This window comes from Scleropages formosus, chromosome 24, assembly GCF_900964775.1.
Source record: "Scleropages formosus chromosome 24, fSclFor1.1, whole genome shotgun sequence".
Lineage (NCBI taxonomy): Eukaryota > Metazoa > Chordata > Actinopteri > Osteoglossiformes > Osteoglossidae > Scleropages > Scleropages formosus.
In genome coordinates this window covers 21132943-21150115 of record NC_041829.1, presented here as the reverse complement: position 1 = coordinate 21150115, position 17173 = coordinate 21132943, and the positions used below count along the sequence as shown (strand labels likewise).

General features: G+C 53.8%; 2 protein-coding genes across 6 annotated transcripts; both read right to left on the bottom strand.

The window, feature by feature from the left end:
• Positions 1-58: 58 nt before the first annotated feature.
• Positions 59-9214, bottom strand: gramd1c (GRAM domain containing 1c). Of its 4 annotated transcripts, none has more exons than XM_029248714.1 (18): positions 7780-9214; positions 7491-7601; positions 6870-6972; positions 6672-6772; positions 6098-6193; positions 5637-5717; positions 4447-4583; positions 4001-4166; positions 3354-3846; positions 3116-3256; positions 2909-3027; positions 2690-2832; positions 2487-2590; positions 1864-2034; positions 1715-1781; positions 1505-1624; positions 1293-1398; positions 59-1154 (listed from the first exon to the last, which is right to left on the bottom strand). In XM_029248714.1, the coding sequence occupies exons 2-18, from the start codon at positions 7581-7583 to the stop codon at positions 1086-1088; spliced, it is 2310 nt and encodes a 769-aa protein (XP_029104547.1). In that variant the 5' UTR covers positions 7584-7601; positions 7780-9214; the 3' UTR covers positions 59-1085. The 4 variants fall into 4 exon arrangements, 3 of the variants coding, with proteins under 3 accessions (XP_029104547.1, XP_029104548.1, XP_029104546.1); XM_029248715.1 differs by having other exon boundaries at positions 8473-9214; XR_003797305.1 differs by having other exon boundaries at positions 1505-1581; positions 7491-9214.
• A 202-nt stretch (positions 9215-9416) lies between these two features.
• On the bottom strand, positions 9417-16969 carry atp6v1ab (ATPase H+ transporting V1 subunit Ab). Of its 2 annotated transcripts, XM_018761150.2 has the most exons (16): positions 16894-16969; positions 15789-15923; positions 13586-13674; positions 13350-13478; positions 12969-13183; positions 12727-12864; positions 12440-12591; positions 12163-12325; positions 11953-12061; positions 11108-11230; positions 10880-10994; positions 10734-10797; positions 10446-10649; positions 10241-10335; positions 9985-10156; positions 9417-9882 (listed from the first exon to the last, which is right to left on the bottom strand). In XM_018761150.2, exons 3-16 carry the CDS (start codon positions 13665-13667, stop codon positions 9790-9792), a joined length of 1854 nt encoding a protein of 617 aa, XP_018616666.1. In that variant the 5' UTR covers positions 13668-13674; positions 15789-15923; positions 16894-16969; the 3' UTR covers positions 9417-9789. The 2 variants fall into 2 exon arrangements, with proteins under 2 accessions (XP_018616666.1, XP_018616665.1); XM_018761149.2 differs by lacking the exon at positions 15789-15923.
• Positions 16970-17173: the final 204 nt, after the last annotated feature.

The window sequence follows — 17173 nt, the reverse complement described above, 5'->3', positions numbered from 1 at the left end:
CACAGGCTCTGCTCCCCCCCCCCTCCTCCGTAGGTACCTGCGCTCCCACTTTTACTACTCGCCCATTTAAAAGGGACACTTAGAAAAGGGAACCTTTTTATTGGAAAGCAATGAAAAGAGAATTATTTCCACGAACCAAATACAAATCATGTGCGCAATCACACTTGTACATTTAGTAAGAGACCTAAAACAAAAGTGAAAATTCTAGAGAAGTACAACCCCCCCCAGGAAAAAAAAAAAAAAAAAAAAAAGAAGTGTGCGTGTTGAACCAGAACCATGTCACCGCACACATGAGGGGATGCTCCCCCAAACACACAAGCACAGCGCAGGAATGCGATACGTTGTTACCCCCCAATACAAGGAAACACTTTTAAACTACGGCTGCAAACTTGCAAACTTCACTTGAGCTCAGATTCACAGCGGAATCGAGCGCTGTTGAAGGAACAAACATGTGTCGGAGCAAACCTGAGGCTTCGGGAAATACGTTCACAAAAAAAAATGTATCCTGCATTAAATACATTAAATTATTTACTAATAAACATCTATACACATATGTATAAAATTCTATTAAAATTGTTTTTTAAAACCGAGGGGAAAAAACATGGAATCAAAATTTAAAATTTAATCAGCTGCACCATAACGCAGACCTCAGGGTCTGGAGTATCCTGTACTCTGGTAAGCTGCCAGCAGTACATGTTCACACTATGTTCCTCCCTCCCTCCCTCCCTCCCTCTCACACACACATCTTGAGGAATACAGTACATGCAGACATAGCACTTCTGTGATTCATCATAAATCTACAGTACATTTCACAGCTTCAGCCTCTCAGCAGGGACTTCTAAACGCAAGAAGAACTGAAGAACTTAACTCTAAATTGAAGTAAACCAACGTAAAGTGGAAATCACCACCGTTATGATTCTGCAAGGTTATTCGGTGCCCCAGCTAATCACCAGGCAGCGGAAACACCAGAGCTGAGCAGAGTTTGGCGAAGACCCTCCCGTCTTCCATGAGGTACCAGGCAGCACTCGGTCCTCAGGGTGGGAAGTCCAGCCGCCGCGGTCATTCATGGGCCCGTTTGGCCGGGATCACCGATGAGGGCTCGTGTCATTGCGCACCTGGAAAATGTGCTGTAGGACCACCAGAGAGCTGCGCAGCTGTCGTGGGTGGGACGGGGGGTCAGAGCACAAGTCCGTTAGCTCAACGAGGACAAGGCTGGGTACGGATCTTTACGTCCTACGCCTGACACTCCGGAGGCAGAGGTTTTACCCCATGCGGACCAGGGTGGAACTCACCTGTTCCAGCAACTGAATGGATTCCTCCAACACAGTCCTCAGCAGCTGAATATCCTCTTTGCTTCTGTTGGGAGAGAGTGGACGGGAGCCAAGGTCTGGGTTCAAACTGGGTATGAGAGAGAGAGAGAGAGAGAGAGAGAGAACGAGGTTCAGAACACTGGGGTAAGTGCTAACCTTCAGCTACAGCTCGACAACCTGCTGCACACACTCACCTGGAGTGCGGCCTCTCTTGTAGCCTCTGCTTGGTGCTCAGGTACATTTGCTGGGCCACATCCTCCATTGCCCACAGCTTGAAGAAAAGGCCCAAGTTCAGTAACGTGAGGAGCAGAAGTCTGAATGAAAGGACAACGTTCACTTAGGAGACACCGCACGCAATACACACACGGGGATGTGCGCCAAAGCCCATAATGCAGAGTACTTACAAGAAGCTCATGGCTGCCACAATGGTGCTGAGGTTCCACCTCTTTGGGCCCGTTGTGTCCAGACCCCCTGCAGTGGGCGAAGGGACGCATTTCAGAGACGTAGCACGTGAGCACGAGTGCGAGTAAATGCGAGAGCCATCAAGGCCAACCTGCAAGGCTCTCCCGGCGCTGACCCGCATCCCCGGAGTACTGCTTGCCGGGTTTCAAGTGTTCCGGCAGCGATCGGCTGTAGGCCCTGCGGCGCCTGCGAAGACCCCCCGCCTTGCTGAGGTCCCCGGGCCCTTGCGTTAGCTCCGCCTCTTCGTCCAGCAGCTCTGCCTCTGCATCACAGTAAAGGCAACATACAGAGAACACAGGAGAGTGAGACGTGCGAACACGGTAACGCCCCCACCACACACGCACGCGCACACTCGCAGAGGCTGAGTTTCTAATTCAGCTAACGCATCATACACTTGGGACAGACTTTCTGGAAGAGAACACAAGGGACTGGCTTTTACAAGGTGACTAGCTCAGTGAGACCACTTAATGGTCCATTATCGGTATTGAGATGCAGTCGTGCACTTTTCTCTGGCCCCCGGGGGTGGGGGTGATGACAGCAGCAGCAAAGTGAAAATACAGGGGGTTGGGATGGGGATGCAAAGAGGAGAACCAGTCTGAGAGGCTGTAGCACGGTGCTGCCTGGACCATCACCCTCACCAGTGATGCAGAGAGAGGTGCGTGCGTGCGTGCGTTCACGCGCACACCCGCGCCAGAGAGTAGAAGCAACACACACCAAGGTGTCTGAAGTATTCTTCCAAACCACTCCAGGAGTTCTTCGTGATGAAGGACTTGGCCAAACCCCACGGCTGCTTCTTGTACTTCACGTCAGTGTGTATCCTGAGCAGAGCAAGAGAGAACATCACCTTCAGCCACGAGAAACTGCACGGCACACCTACATGCATGGTAAGACGCACACACATTCTGACAGCACAGCACCTGAGGCGACACTTGCGCTTGGAGTTGTAGATGATGCAGTAACGGTTGAGGGTGTAGAAGTAGTCGTGGTAAGGAACGTCATGCATGTACACCTCTGTCTCCACCATGTAGTGCTGTTCCTCATGCTTCTTCTTGTACAGGACCTGAGGAACATGGAACACACGTGACCCATGTGCAAACACGCAGCACGCCAAAAGCCGCAGTGGCGCTGGAGTTTACCTGGGTCTCGGTGGCTCTGGAGGACTTTCCTACCAGCGGGTTGGTTATCGTGACTGTGTAGGTCAGTGTCCTCTTCACAGAGTCAGAGGTGTCTTTCTGCCAAGGTGTAGCGGTGCAACCTGAAGACACGGGGCAGCCATCGCACTTCATGTTCTTGTGCACCTTACGCCTCGAGCGCCACGATGTTGGTTGCACAGCAAGACTTACCCGTGACCTTCCTAGCACCCATGAACCTGCGGTTAAAGGGCGAGTCTGTGAAAAGGAGCTCAAACATCTTGTCGGCACTTATGTGGAAGACCCGGTTCACAAACACCCTGCCCTGGACTTGGGACGGACACAAGCGCTCCTCTGTTTGGAGAAGAGGGAGAGAACCATTATCTTTGATGACACACACAGACAAGATCTCCACTCGCACAGCTTCCATTCAAAGACAGCATGACCTCACCTTCTGCTGCACATTCCGAGCTGCTGTAGTCCAACACATCGCCGTTATCGTTGAGATCAAGAGGGAAGTCGGACCGCTTGCCAAGCTGTTCTTGTGCACTAGGTTCCGAACACATCTCAGACTGTTTGGAACCTCTTTCCGCAGCAGAATGGTCTAGAGATGCATTAGATCGCTTGGAACCCCTTTCCGGGGCGGTGCGATCTAAAGACGGTTCAGAGCGACTCGAACCCTTTTCCGGTACGGTCTGGTCCACGGATGCTTCCAAACGTTTGGAACCCCTTACGGCGGCACTTCGGTCCAGAGACGCTTCGTAGCGTTTGGAACCCCTTTCCGAGGCACTTCGGTCCAGAGACGCTTCGGACGCTTTGGGGCCCTTCTCCTGGACGGTCCGATCCACAGACGGCTCGGACCGCTTCGAAACTCTTTCCGGAGTCACCCTGTCCAGGGATGCGTCAGGGGTCCTGTGACGGGACGGCTGAGAACGAGAGTCTTCCTGCAGAGAGAGGCATTGAAACCGGTCAAGGAAGGGAAGGGAAGGAAAGGAAGAGCCACTCGTTTAACAGCAGAGACTTTTCCATCCTGCTCACTTCTTTGACTGACAGCTGCCTGCACCTCAAGCCCCTCCCACCCAGAGCGTGGGCTCCTACCGCGTTCAGGGAGTTTCCGCAGGGCGCCGCGGGGGTCGACCGCGTCTCGTCCCGGACGGGAGAGCTCCCGTTGCCCGGCGCGCCATCGGCCTGCGCGAGGCGGAGGGAGGACGGCCTCTCCGCCGGTCTCCCGGTGTGGTCCTCCCCTCCCGCTCTAGTGGACGTGCTGTGGGACACGAACGCCGATGAAAGTGAGCGGGCTCGCACATTGCGGGGTCTGCACCGCCGCTGCCAGCTGCGCTCCACAGCACAGCACGTGGCGCCACCTACTGGCAGAGTTGGGGTCGGAGCCCCACGCAGGAGTCCCGACCACTGAAGCCCGTGTAAAAGGGCTCAGAACAAACATTTCCCTGCCTCTCTCTTTTTCTTTCTTTCTTTCGTTTCAACCCCCGTTTCCACGTGATCCCCTGCGGTGTCGGGGAGGGGGGTGGTGAAGGGCTCCTTACCTGGCGCGCGCGCCGCCCTCCGCTACCTGCACGCCGTCCGTCATCATCATCATCATGTCGTCGAGGCTCAGCTCCAGCTCCAGCTCGTTTCCATAGTGGTGTCGGACCATGAGCCACAGCTCGCTCTCCGTCAGCGGCTGCAAGAAGCAGCCCGCGGTTTAGTTCAGTCGGACCTCGGACGCACACGGCGACGGAGCGCAGTGGGGTCAAAGCTCACACACACGCACCTAGCGAGCGAGCGAGCGAGCGAGGGAGGGAGGCGACACCCGGCCGGCGGGTGGGAGAAACCACACACGGTTCAAACGCCACCGAGCGGGAGCGCGCGCGAAGGCACGGAGCGGCCGCGTGACGCACTGCGCGCAACGCAAGGGCACGAACACGGAGCAGCGATTTCCCGTAACTTTGCCAGATGCTCCTTCCTTCTCGCACCTGCGCTTCCAGTCCGGTGACCGGCCGTAACCCCGGCAGTGACGTCACGCAGGTGGGGGGAGGGGCGAGGTTTACGGGAGGGAGTGCGAGGCTCCGCCCACACGGGCAGGTTTAAAGAGTGTAGCGTCGTGTACTGTGCTGGATGGAGCGCACCAAGTTTGGCCACGGTCATTGAAAGAGCCGCTTACAAAAAGGTTTTCATACAACTGTTTACTCTGATCTCGCAGGTCCACACAGCACATTTACAGGAGCTTACCACGGTACAAGCTGAGCAACATTACACTCCAGCACTTTTACAGTGCTGTACACCCCGAGTGGCTATCGGGAGCGAGCTCACGCATTTGGACTTCGTGATGATGAGTAAGAGGCCACACACCCTGCAGACACACACACACACACACACACACACACACGCGCGCACACAGCGCTGAAGAGAAATGCAGCACAGAGACAGGAGTAGAGCGAAGGTCTGGAGCCACCCCGATACCGGGCAACAGATCGCTCGCACGGCCTCCGCGGCCCACAATGCAAATGATATGGCGCTTGTCGAGGGGGACGGGACAGATGGCCTTTGACAAACACGCGCTCGGTGACAGGTGTGTGTCCCATGAGGGGATCTGCTCTCGTGCCACTTGTGTGTCGCTGCTTCTGCTCCGGTTCCGTAAACGAGCGAATATGGCGTAACAGAGAGTCGGCGAACACGGCCGCGGCTGCTCGACGACGAGCCTCGGATACGCTGGCGGGTCCCGGCGCCCGGTCACCTTGTCCGCCACGCTCTTCTGCCACAGCCGGAAGATGCCCTGGAAGCTCTTCTCCCTTCCCGAGAAGGACGTGAAGAAGAGCTGCGGGACACAGACACACATCATCGCGGAGACGTCAGTCCTCAGTCGGTCTCTTCGCTCGTGTCGCTCTGCTACATGTGGGGTACATGTGGCCTCAAAGTCATTTTGGGCTCCGCTTAGCTTAGTCCACAAAGTCACCCAGAGAGCTGAATTCCCGTTGTGCGGGAACTGGGATTTGTTGCGGAAAAAATTGCTTTGAACGTGAAAAAAAGCCTCAATGACAGACGCACATATGAAGATTTCTCGTGGTACAGAAGCCCAGTACGGTATGGAAGGGCAGAGTGTGTTCACTTGTCCATGGTCACAGGTGTACAGCTGTGTGTGTGTGTGTGTGTGTGTGTGTGTGTGCGTGTGTGCGTGTGCGTATTGCTGCCCAGCACCTTTTCCGCTTCGGTACAGATTTGGATGGCGTTGGGGATGATCCTGGCCGTCTTCTCCCGGGTCATGGCGGTGATGTTTTTCAAGGCAACCATGAGCTGAAAGGAAAGGTGCACAAGGTGAGTCCCCCCCCACCCCGGGTTCGAATGCTCATCCCCACCTGGCTACCCTTTGCATGTGATCCTTAACTGCTTTTTTCTCAAAGACCCTCTTGTGTTGCTTCCTTTGTGTCTTTCTCCGCATTCCTCCTTTCTCCCTCTCCGTCCGAGTGTCTCTGTCAATCCTACCCCCCCCCCAATGACCAAAGAGACGCGCAAAACGGAAAACGTTTTACTCGTCGTCCTTCTCTGCACCCTGGGGTTGTGGCACTGACTGCCGCTGAAGGGTAAAGGGTTCGACCGGCCCTGGTCCATCTGTCCTGTTCCCTAACAGCGCTTACATCACATTCGGGTCTGAATCACGTCGATCCTGGAGCCCAGGAGCGCCTCAGGTGCCGGCAAACACTCCGGTGGCTCAGGATCTGATGGGACTGTTTCGCTTCTCTCTCTGCTTCTCCCTGCGGTCTCCACGACTTACCGTTGTCCCCCAGAAGACGTTGCTATGGAAACACAGCCAGTGCTCAGACAGGTAGAGGCGTCCTTGCATCAGGATGTCCCTCTGGAGGGCACAGGCAAAGTCTGGAGACACGCACAGGTGTGGAGAGGCAGGTGAAGTAGACGCGCTGCGAAGGGCACGGGGTTTACCGCGTTTCCGTCGTTTGCTCCCTCCCCTCACCCATTATGAGGCGCTCTGCTTCTGGCAGCTCTTTGAATAACTTCTTGAACTCTTCGCTTCTTTGTTTGTAGCAGGCGAGTGCAGCTTGAGTGGAGAAAAGAGACTGGAGAGAAAGGGTGGACATGTGGAGCTACGCGAGTGACGTGAAACAGATTTATGTTAAAAGTGCTTTTATGTGATGAACAAGTGGTGCAGGTACTAATTACATTTATTCATTCAGTGTCGGTCATCTCGCAGAAAATACACAGAGTTCATGATTGATGATGCAGACGCGTGATTCTAAAGTACAGTGAGTTTGTTACTTTCCGCACATGATCGTGAACATCGTAATATCGCATAGAGCTTTATTATAGTGCAACGGCATTTACTACATTCACATGGAAATATTTTTCTCATTGTGTTACAGATCCTGGTTGTGTGTAACACACGGCCTGGTCAAAGCTCAGTGCAGGAGCACACGCGCGCACACGCACGCACACACACGCAGAGGGAACCACAAGCAGCTGAGTGCAAAAGTCCCGAGTGCCGTGACCCGTAACGTCCAGCAGAGGGCAGAGCGCTCAGTGTTTCTACTCTGTGTTTGTACTGTGTTTGTATTGTGTGTGTGCTGTGAGCGCCAACCTCAAACTCCTCGGAGCTTCGCTGGCTGTCACCCGGGGCTGGCGGATCCTCCATGGCGTTGCCCCCTGTTCCGGACCTAGACAGCTGAGCCATGAGGTCAGACCCGGATCCCTTCGACGAGCGAGAAAGAAGAGCGTTGCTTTCCAGACATTTTCCGACGACGCAAAGCCGCCCACATAGCATTAACAGGTAGCGGATGCTGTGACGTCACGCTGAAGGCCAGCAGCACCATCCCAGTGACAGCGACAGAGAGAAAAAACACACGCCACTGACAGCTGTGTAGCCGTACCGCAGTTTCTGGGTCCTGGCGGGGGGCCGTACACCGTACTCCCTGTGTGTGTGTTCGCACCACTAATTACCACACTGATCCTCAGCTTGTACCTGCGCTGCATCTCCGTCCTTCACTTTCTCTGCAGCATCTTTTCCTAAAGAGCCCTGGGACACTGTGAGCCTGCAGAGCGCATGAGGGACACACAACACAGAACACTCCTACAGGAGGGACGCAGGATACACACAAACGCACACACACGCACAGAAGAACCAGTTCGTCCTGCCTTGTGGTGCACGAAGCTCGAGGCCATCAGCTCCACCTGATCAAACCCATGAGTGAAAACACAGGCAAGAAACACAGTAAAATGTTTGCGGCGCCAAACTGTGTCCCAACCGTCTTGTCGGTTTGCTCCCCGAAATGAGACATCATCATCATCATCATCATAAGGAGCTTCATTCGCACTGCTGCAGTCGCACACATTGACAGGTATCAGATATAAATACACCATCACTTTCCAGCTGTATCACACCATTTTACCCTGATCGACCCCATCTTCCCGGCTCTCAGCACCTGTTGCGCGTGTTCCATGACGAGCTGCCCGTTCCCACCCCATGCTGCTCCGCTGTGGAACCTCTTCTCCACAGACGGTGGAATCGCACACCCTGCACTCCGCTATAAATTACCACCTTTTACACCATCAAATTCTCCTACCTGGTGGGGGTGCACTCAGGCGACGGGTACCATGGCAATGAGGGGGGCGCACGTACAGCGGCCGAAGGAGCTCCCCGCCATGACGTCACCTTCAGCCACCGCCGACAGACGGACGGTGTTGCCAACGGCCACATGCCAACTTTACCCCATTGAGGAGGCGGAGCCGGGCGTGTGGTGGATCCACTGTGGACGTGGAGACAGCGCTCGAGGACAGGCTTGTGAGCCGCAGGCCTTTTTTTTCTTTGCGTGCATGTTTCAGGACTCAGAGTGGAGGTGGAATGAAGGAATGTTGCCACACCCAGAAGAACCAGCTTGCCCTGATGTTTGGGTCCCCTCTGTGTTCTGTGCCCATTTAAGGAGGACACTTCCTGTGGTGTCACTGTCCAACAGGCCGATCCTGTTCTGTCCCACCCGGCGGTCATCCCAGCTGTGTCTCCTCCTCAAAGGGGGACATTATTCTTTGGGCAGCAGCAGGTTGTATGATCGCTGTACTGCACCTGTCACTACTTGTGGTGTGAAAACATGCAACACACTCACTGCACTGTTTTAACTTGGCCCTAAAATGTAGTTCAGTATCAGCTCGCTCGCTCGCTCTCTCACACACACACAGGACAAGGTGGTGCTGTGTGGATGCTCCAGGGACATCTGTGGTTCTTGCTGCACAAAATGCCTTTTCACACACAGCCCAATTTGTGTGCTTGCAGTTACAAAAGAGAAGAGAGGACACAGTTTGGACATTTATTTGTCTTATCTTTTTCTCTTTGGGACTCAACACATGCAGCACAGAAAAAGAGGAGAGAGAGAAGTGGGCACGCCCCACTCGGCACCCTCACACACGGCATAAAACACAGGACAGTACAGTCAAAATACAGTGAGGAAGGAAACATATCGAAGCAAAGAGGATATTTAACCTGCCAGTAATAAATACAGAATCACTTTGTCCCTTGTGCTGAAGTCACCTTTTAATAATCATCTTTACAGAAGGAGAATAAGTACATCCACTGAATTTATTATGTCTACAGCAAAGGCTTGGAATCACCTGGGGAAGCAGGAGGTCAGGGGTCATGGGTGACAACTGGAGCAGGAAGGAACGCACGCACGCGCACACACCCATATGCGCGGTCAGCAGTCGCTGCAGTGTAAAAAGCTCATGACCCCATACGTGTGTTAACGACAACACGACTCACAACAAACACAAACCAAACAAAGAGACCGGAATGTGGATACGCTGCGAATACCCCCCTCCCCGTACACAGTAGGGAGGCTCACACTCAGGCTGGAATACTGCACTGCTCCCCCTCCCCAGTCCAGCGGCGCTTAGTCCTCCAAGCTCCGGAAGGCGTTCTGCATGTCCTCCAGGAGCTGTGCGTAGTCTGCCTTGATCTTGGCCTCGCCCTCCTTCACAGGGTCCTGAAAGGCAGCAGAGAATGTGTGATGGTTGCACGAAGGCCCCCACCCCCACGGACGGGGCGGGCCTCCACCGTAATGCTGTTAGAATCAGAGTGACGTTACCTTGAACTTCATGGAGCTGATCCTGTAGAGGATCTCTCCCATGTGCTCGCGGATCATGGCCCAGGTGATCTTGTTATCGCTCTGGGCTGTGGTCTCCACCGCGTGTCGCGCCATGTCATAGAATGCAATCATGTTGGACAGGATGCCCACCGTTTTGTAGAAAGGACAGAACCTAGGGCAGCACAGCGAGGCGCAGTCTACGAGCAGTTCGGGTGCGGGACAGAGACTGCGTCGGCATGGAGGTTCCTTCGCTCACCTGTCATAGGGCGTGTAGCCATTCTGCTGCAGGAAGTCGTCCTTGATCAGCTTGGCCACTTCTAGGGTGATCTTGTCGGTCTCAGCCAGAGATGCCTGTCATGGCGAAAGGAAGATGCCTGGCAACCTACAAAATTTCTTACTGCCACATCAGCACCCGTGCGGTCCTCGCTGCAGCGTCCGTGGTGCCGAAGAGCTCGACTCACCTTCCCGACAAGCTGCACGATCTCAGCCAGGTCCTCCTCCTCCTGCAGGATCTCCTTGGCCTTGGTGCGCAGCGGCACAAACTCGGGGAAGTGCTTGTCATAGTACTCATCGAGCGCGCGCATGTACTTGCTGTAGCTGATGAGCCAGTTGACGGAAGGGAAGTGTTTCCGTTGGGCCAGCTTCTTGTCCAGGCCCCAGAACACCTGGGTGCCAGAAAGCAGGTTCACGTGCAGGTCCAGGTCCCGCTCTCACTCCTCCCCTGCTCCACATCACCACTCAGGGATTACCTGTACTATTCCAAGGGTGGCAGATGTCACGGGGTCTGAGAAGTCACCTCCAGGGGGCGACACGCTGCAGAGAAGAGAGAGGTTGTCCTGATGCCTGCCGGGGCTCACGAAGACACTGCTGCCATCACCACGAAAGCTGTACTCACGCCCCCACGATGCTGACGCTGCCCTCCCTCTCGGGGTTGCCCAGACACTTGACGCGTCCCGCTCGCTCGTAGAAGGACGCCAGTCGCGCCCCCAGGTAGGCAGGGTACCCGCTGTCTGCGAACACATGCAGACATGCAGTGAGTCGGCTGCTTGCAGAGCTCTGGAGGAAGCCCCGTCCCTATGGCGAGACCTTAGATTTATATTTCTCCTCGAAGGGCTGCACTCACCAGCAGGCATCTCTGCCAGTCGCCCGGAGATCTCCCTGAGCGCCTCCGCCCATCGCGACGTCGAGTCTGCCATCATGCTCACGTGGTAGCCCATGTCTCGGAAATACTCCGACAGCGTGATTCCTGCAGACACACATAGACTCTCGGTAGCAGGACCAGAGGAGCCCGGAGAGATTCAGCTCACTGCTGACACCTAGGGGTGGTGCACTGCCACGGTTTTTTTACTAGTACTACTATTATTATTATTATTATTAATAAAGTGCCACACCAGGTCACAGTGACATACTTTGTATTGTTCCCCTTCTTTCCAGTGTTACACAGACAAGTGCAAGTATAAATGAAGGACAGCAAATTCCAGCGTTTCTCAGAAGTGAAAAAGTGCCAACAGTGACGAGCTGCTATTGTCCAAGTCCGGTGTTCAGAAGAGGACGTACCGCCTCATTCATTCGCAGGATGTAAATTATTAAATGTGCACGAATGTACAATACATTTCTGTGCATATCGGGGTTAAACGAACATAGAAGTTCGGCACCACCAGTGATACCAGTAAAAATCAGTGCGCTGGGTGACCCTCAGTACACAACTTTAAGCTACAGCAGCAGCACACCCTTAATTACGCAGTGTGCACACTGCCCGGTACTAGTGTAAGACGCTGATGTTCTTTTTGCAGCGTTGGCATTGCAAGGCGCTCTCGATAAGGGCACCGCCTTCTTTTACGGCTTTTTGTGTGACGTAGTCCCCGTTGGCCCGCGCTGCTCTCAGAATCGAGCTCCGAAGACGCGACATTGCGGCGCACCTTTGGGTTTGACACTGGCTTGGTATTAAGCGCACACTGCCATACGCACCTGTGTAGATGGAAGCCTCTCGGGCGGCGACAGGCATGTTGGAGGTGTTAGCCACCAGCGCTGTTCTCTTCATGATGCTCTCCACCTTCCCGTCCACCTCCATTGTGAGCTGTGGCACAGGGACGCTGATTATTTTCATTCCAACTCATATTTACTCTTGCGCTTTCTAGTGGTTTCACGTGGTCTCAGTTGGGATCGGGGATCACGCACCTCAGGGAAATCCCGCAGCACTTCTGACATCTCATTGCCACGCTCCCCGCAGCCCACGTAGATGATGACATCGCTGTTGGAGTACTTGGACAGGGACTGTGAGATGACCGTCTTTCCGCAGCCAAAGGCACCAGGGATGGCTGTGGTCCCACCCTGCACGCACCTGTACATGGGGAATGGCGCACGCGCTGCTCATCCACTGAGCCCCACGCCGACAGCTTCCACTACACATCCAAGACAAGTGCAGGCGGCTGAGCCGCTGGGGGACGGGACTCACGGAAAGAGGGCATCCAGCACACGCTGCCCTGTCAGCAGGGGATGGTTGGCGGGCAGCTTCTCTGTGACAGGCCGCACCTGCCGCACCGGCCACACCTGCACCATGGTGAACTTCTCTTTCACGCCCTCAAATTCCAGCTCAAGCACCACATCCTGAACACGCAGAGCTGTAATTAGTGAACAGCGAAGATTGTGGACGCACACACACACACACACACACACACACACACACACACACACACACACACACACACAGGCGGAGGCCAGGGCCGGGGGCAGGGAACTCACAGAGACGTCGTAGTTCCCAGGTGGGGCCAGGTAAGTGACAGTGCCCCTGTTCCTGGGTGGCAGCATGATCTTGTGCTTGATAAGCGAGTTCTCAAACACCATGCCGTAAATATCCCCCCCTGTGATGTGGCTCCCAACCTGGAGACACAAGAAGGACACAAAGGGAGCGCGCTCGTTGAACGGTCACCTTTGCGTACCCTGACAGTGCGGCACATGTGCAGCGGAACAGGGGGGTCTCTTACCCGGAGGGTTTTGCAGGGGGAGAACTCCCACTTGATGTCCCGGTTGAGGGCCCCAATATTGACTCCTCTCGGGATATAAATGCTCTTTGTCAGGTCGTTGATGTCCTTTAGGGGACGCTGGATTCCGTCAAAGATGGAACCCATGATCCCAGGCCCCAGTTCCACAGAGAGAGGCTTGCCTGTGCGCAGGACTGGGTCTCCGACGGACACACCCGCTGTGGGGGGGGGCTCAGGAAAACTAGTGATGGGACACAGCACTCAGAGCCCCAGGCCAAGAATGAGTTGCACCCAAGAAGGCGGAGCTCATTCAAAGGGCTCCTGTGCTCGAGCGTTTTCAGACACACACACACACACACACACACACACACACAGGTAGGATACACGTCTCTTCGTACACCTGGATGGTGGCCATGTCCCCCTCCAAGCGAATGATCTCCCCAACCAGTTCGCTGTGTCCCACACGTACCAGCTCATACATGGCAGCTCCTGCCATACTGGACGCTGTCACGACTGTGGCACAGAAAACACAGCTGACAATGTGACACGCGGTGCAGGTAACACAGGGCTCACAGCTCACCGTCACACACACCAAACAGCTCGTCAGCGGGGGCACCGACCAGGTCCGGAGACGCCGTGCACATAGCCGAACTGGCCCTCCCGGTCCTCGTCGCGGATCTTGGGCAGCTTGGAAAAATCCATCCCGAGTCTGCAGAACCAAGGAACGCAAACTGTACTGCAAGTGCACATAATACACAATATTTACTGTATCTCTCAGTGTGGAACCGTTTCTGTAATCGCACCACATAGCGGTTACAGCTCCTGCCTTTGGACCCAAGGGTTGTAGGTTCAAATCCTACCCCCAGCTGTAGTACCCTTGATCAAGGTACATACCCTAAATTGCTCCAGTAAAAAGTATTCAGCTAAATGGACAGGTAACTGTGGGCACCTTCACACTGTGAGTCGCTGTGGAGGAGCCTGTCAGACAAACAAGTAAATGTACATGTGATCTACACCAGTCATGTGGGGGCAGAACACACACAGCACTGCAGTTACTCTTCCCTGTACACTGGGAACCCACAGCTTCTCCACACTGGCAACACACACACACACACACACACACACACACACACACACACACACACAGTGTCTACAGCCTGGGAGCAACTCATCCATCCCTCTGTTGTTCTCCTAAACGAATGAGATGCTGATCCCACCTCCAGTAACCATGGTGATGAGCAAGACGTTCACGAGGGGAGCAAAGTATGTTCATCTGCGTGTCCAACAGAGGGACCACTCAGCAGACACAGATCCATCTGTGTCCATATGTGGGAAATACACGCGTGTAACGGTCAAAGATATGATCTCTCCACTCCTGGAAGAATGACTCAGCAAAACAGGTTCAGGGGAAACTCTACTCACACACTGCACCTGGTGGGTCTTCGGAGCTCTGCGTGTGTGTGCGTCCGTCCATTGGCACGCACACACACACAGATGGCTGAGCCAAATCTCTTTACACATCCTGCTCAACGCAGACGGTACGCTGCAGGGATTACCAAGAGATGACCAACACGCCCCCTGTTGCTCCAGCCACAGAACACACACCTTGAGCACAAGGAGCACTGAACATGAACAGGACGTCCTGTACAACATCTCCTTGTCGCCTGTCACCTTTGCCCATCCCTCACACATCTCTGAACACAAGTCTGTTATTGCAGCACCACCACCCGCATCCCCCAGTCTTCGACAGACCTGCACTCACGCAGTCACTCGCTCTTCCCTGAATTACAACACTTTTCCACTTCCTCAAACAAGCTCTTGTGACTTGCTTGAGGTTCTGAGTCTCCCTCTGTTCATCGTTCCCCTCCCTGCATTTAGCCTCAGCTGGAAACTACAAGCGAACGTCACGTGACTACGTCGTCAGCGCCTGGGTTTGGGAAGAAATTCATCACAGAAGGTGCCGAGACCCAGAGGACCTGGAGAAAAATGCGGAGATGGAGGAAAACAATTCAGACCACAGGACCACAACGAAGCACCAGGTGAGGCCACTTGACAAAGACATGGAAAAACAGGTGAAGATGATAGGAAGTGAACATCATCCAGGATCCTGCTCCACCGCGAGCGCTGACTTCATCACACTCTTTCCGCCATGATCATGGTACTTTTGTGTTCCACAGCAAAAGAAAGAAGCGAGATGTCCACTCCACAGCTGTCCCAAGGATTAGGACTGCATGTCCCTGTATAGCATCGAAAACCCTCCCAACCCGGGTCTCGTGTCTTTGCTCATTTCCCAGATGCTTTTCTCCAAAGTGATGCACAATGATTATTAACTTTCACGTCATTAACTTTAACACAGCAAGCTGAAGTGAGACAAAAATGAGATGAACTGCAGTCGTCCAGCACCTGGCTGGTTTCTCCTGCACTCATACTGACAGCCACCTGAGAAACATGCCTTGGTCGGGACGACTGCCTTGTAATCCGAAGGTGATGGGTTTGAATCCCACTCTTGCTGCTGTACCATGCACCAAGGCACATACTCTGAACTGAAGCAGCAAGAACAACCTACGGATGAATCACAGCAAGTCACTGATGTATGGATGAGTGACCCATTGTAAGTAGTGTATCTAGCAGTGTAAGTCACCTTGGTGAATAAGGTGTGTGGGCTGATAACACTACATAGTATCCATCATAAGTCGCTTTGGACAAAGCATCTACGTGAATAAATGAAAATGTAAAACATAAGTTAAATATCTGACACCGAATGTGACCTTCGACAAACTAAAGCCTCAGCTCAGCGAAGGCTGGTGCAAAAGCACCACATACCGTATGTCTGTCAGGCTGTGTTTAAGAGGTATCGATCCAAATCAGGTAGCAGAACTGAAGAAGAAGTGGATGGACACGTGGCTCTCAGTGGATCTTCTCTGTGGACCTTCAGTCACACACCCCCATCCCCTGGCACTGCAGACAGGGCAGAGAAAGCACGGGCAGGTACCTGCTGCACCGAGGACTGCGGGTCAAGCGCATCAGTCGTGAGGACGCGGCCAGGTGCCGGAGCCATAATACTTGTAAGACGAGAGCAAGCGGGGGTGTTGAGCGAGGCGTGTGTGCGCCCGGACCTCCAAGATGCGCTCGCCGGGCCCAGAGCGACCTTCTCGGCTGCCGCCATCTCAGTCACATGACCGCCGCGTGAGGACGGACTGTCACGAGCCGGCACGAAAATACGAGTTTCCCCTTTTCCACAGGAAATATGGCCAATGGAAGCCCGTTCACCGCGCGCTCCGTATCATGTCGTTCCCGAGCGGTTCTCCGCAACAATATCCAGCAATATCCCACAAACATACCCCTACCCCCACCACCACCACCATCCTACGGATAAGCGGTCTTCCGGAAATAAATATTTACATCAGAAACGGTATTTTTTCCAAAGGCACATATAATAAATTATGTCATGATTGCGCTGAAATAAAAATACACAGTAGACAAGACACACAGCCTCACAGGTCATCACGCTCGGTGACTCAGAAGCATTATGTCTAGAATAAAATAATAATGTCAGCTCAAGTGCATCAAGTCCAACTGAAAAAGATGGATCAGATGTGCAAATACTCTGCTACGTGAATAAACAAACAAACACGTTCCTTCGCACCAGTCCAGTAAACATTGTACTTTGCTCTCGTAGCAATAATACTAGGAGCAGAAAACACCACCAACTCATTATTATGAATTCTAAAGCCTTTCATTAGCACTGTGTGTTGTTGCTGTTTGGCCGTCGGCTTCATTCAGCCTGGACTGGAGATGATGACAAGATGAAGATGTTAGAAGCACATTTGATCCGTATTTTGCGTACATTAACCTGCGAAACTTAAAATTGCAGTGCTGAAGAATCTCCTAAGACGGTAACTGAGGCAAACATATAAAGATCTATTACCTTTATGAAATGAGACAGCGGAGACCCCGTTCCCCTTCGTCGACTGGCGAAGCGCAGCGCTGAAGGAGAAGAGGGGGGATCGGTCAGCTGATCTCATTCGGCTCGGGCGGGGGGGGGCGGAGGGGGACAGGGGGGAGGGGGGGCTGCAGCGCGAGCCTCAGCGGAAACTGCCGCCATTGTGGCTCAACATGGCCGTCACGCCACATTTTGATCATCGACTTCATTTCCATCCTCCCCTCTCAATAACTAATCAGAATAACGTAACTCTATTAGAACTGCA

Excerpts from the sequence above, each read along its gene's own strand:
- atp6v1ab (XM_018761150.2), bottom strand. The coding sequence starts at position 13,667 with ATGGATTTTTCCAAGCTGCCCAAGATCCGCGACGAGGACCGGGAGGGC. Across the intron at positions 12,592-12,726 it reads CTGGGAACTACGACGTCTCT|GATGTGGTGCTTGAGCTGGA; the intron begins GTGAGTTCCCTG and ends CTGCGTGTTCAG. Across the intron at positions 10,650-10,733 it reads CCACCCTTGGAATAGTACAG|GTGTTCTGGGGCCTGGACAA; the intron begins GTAATCCCTGAG and ends TCTGGCACCCAG.
- gramd1c (XM_029248713.1), bottom strand. The coding sequence starts at position 7,673 with ATGCTATGTGGGCGGCTTTGCGTCGTCGGAAAATGTCTGGAAAGCAAC. Across the intron at positions 6,194-6,671 it reads ACGTCTTCTGGGGGACAACG|CTCATGGTTGCCTTGAAAAA; the intron begins GTAAGTCGTGGA and ends CTTTCCTTTCAG. Across the intron at positions 1,782-1,863 it reads GCGCCGGGAGAGCCTTGCAG|GGGGTCTGGACACAACGGGC; the intron begins GTTGGCCTTGAT and ends CGCCCACTGCAG.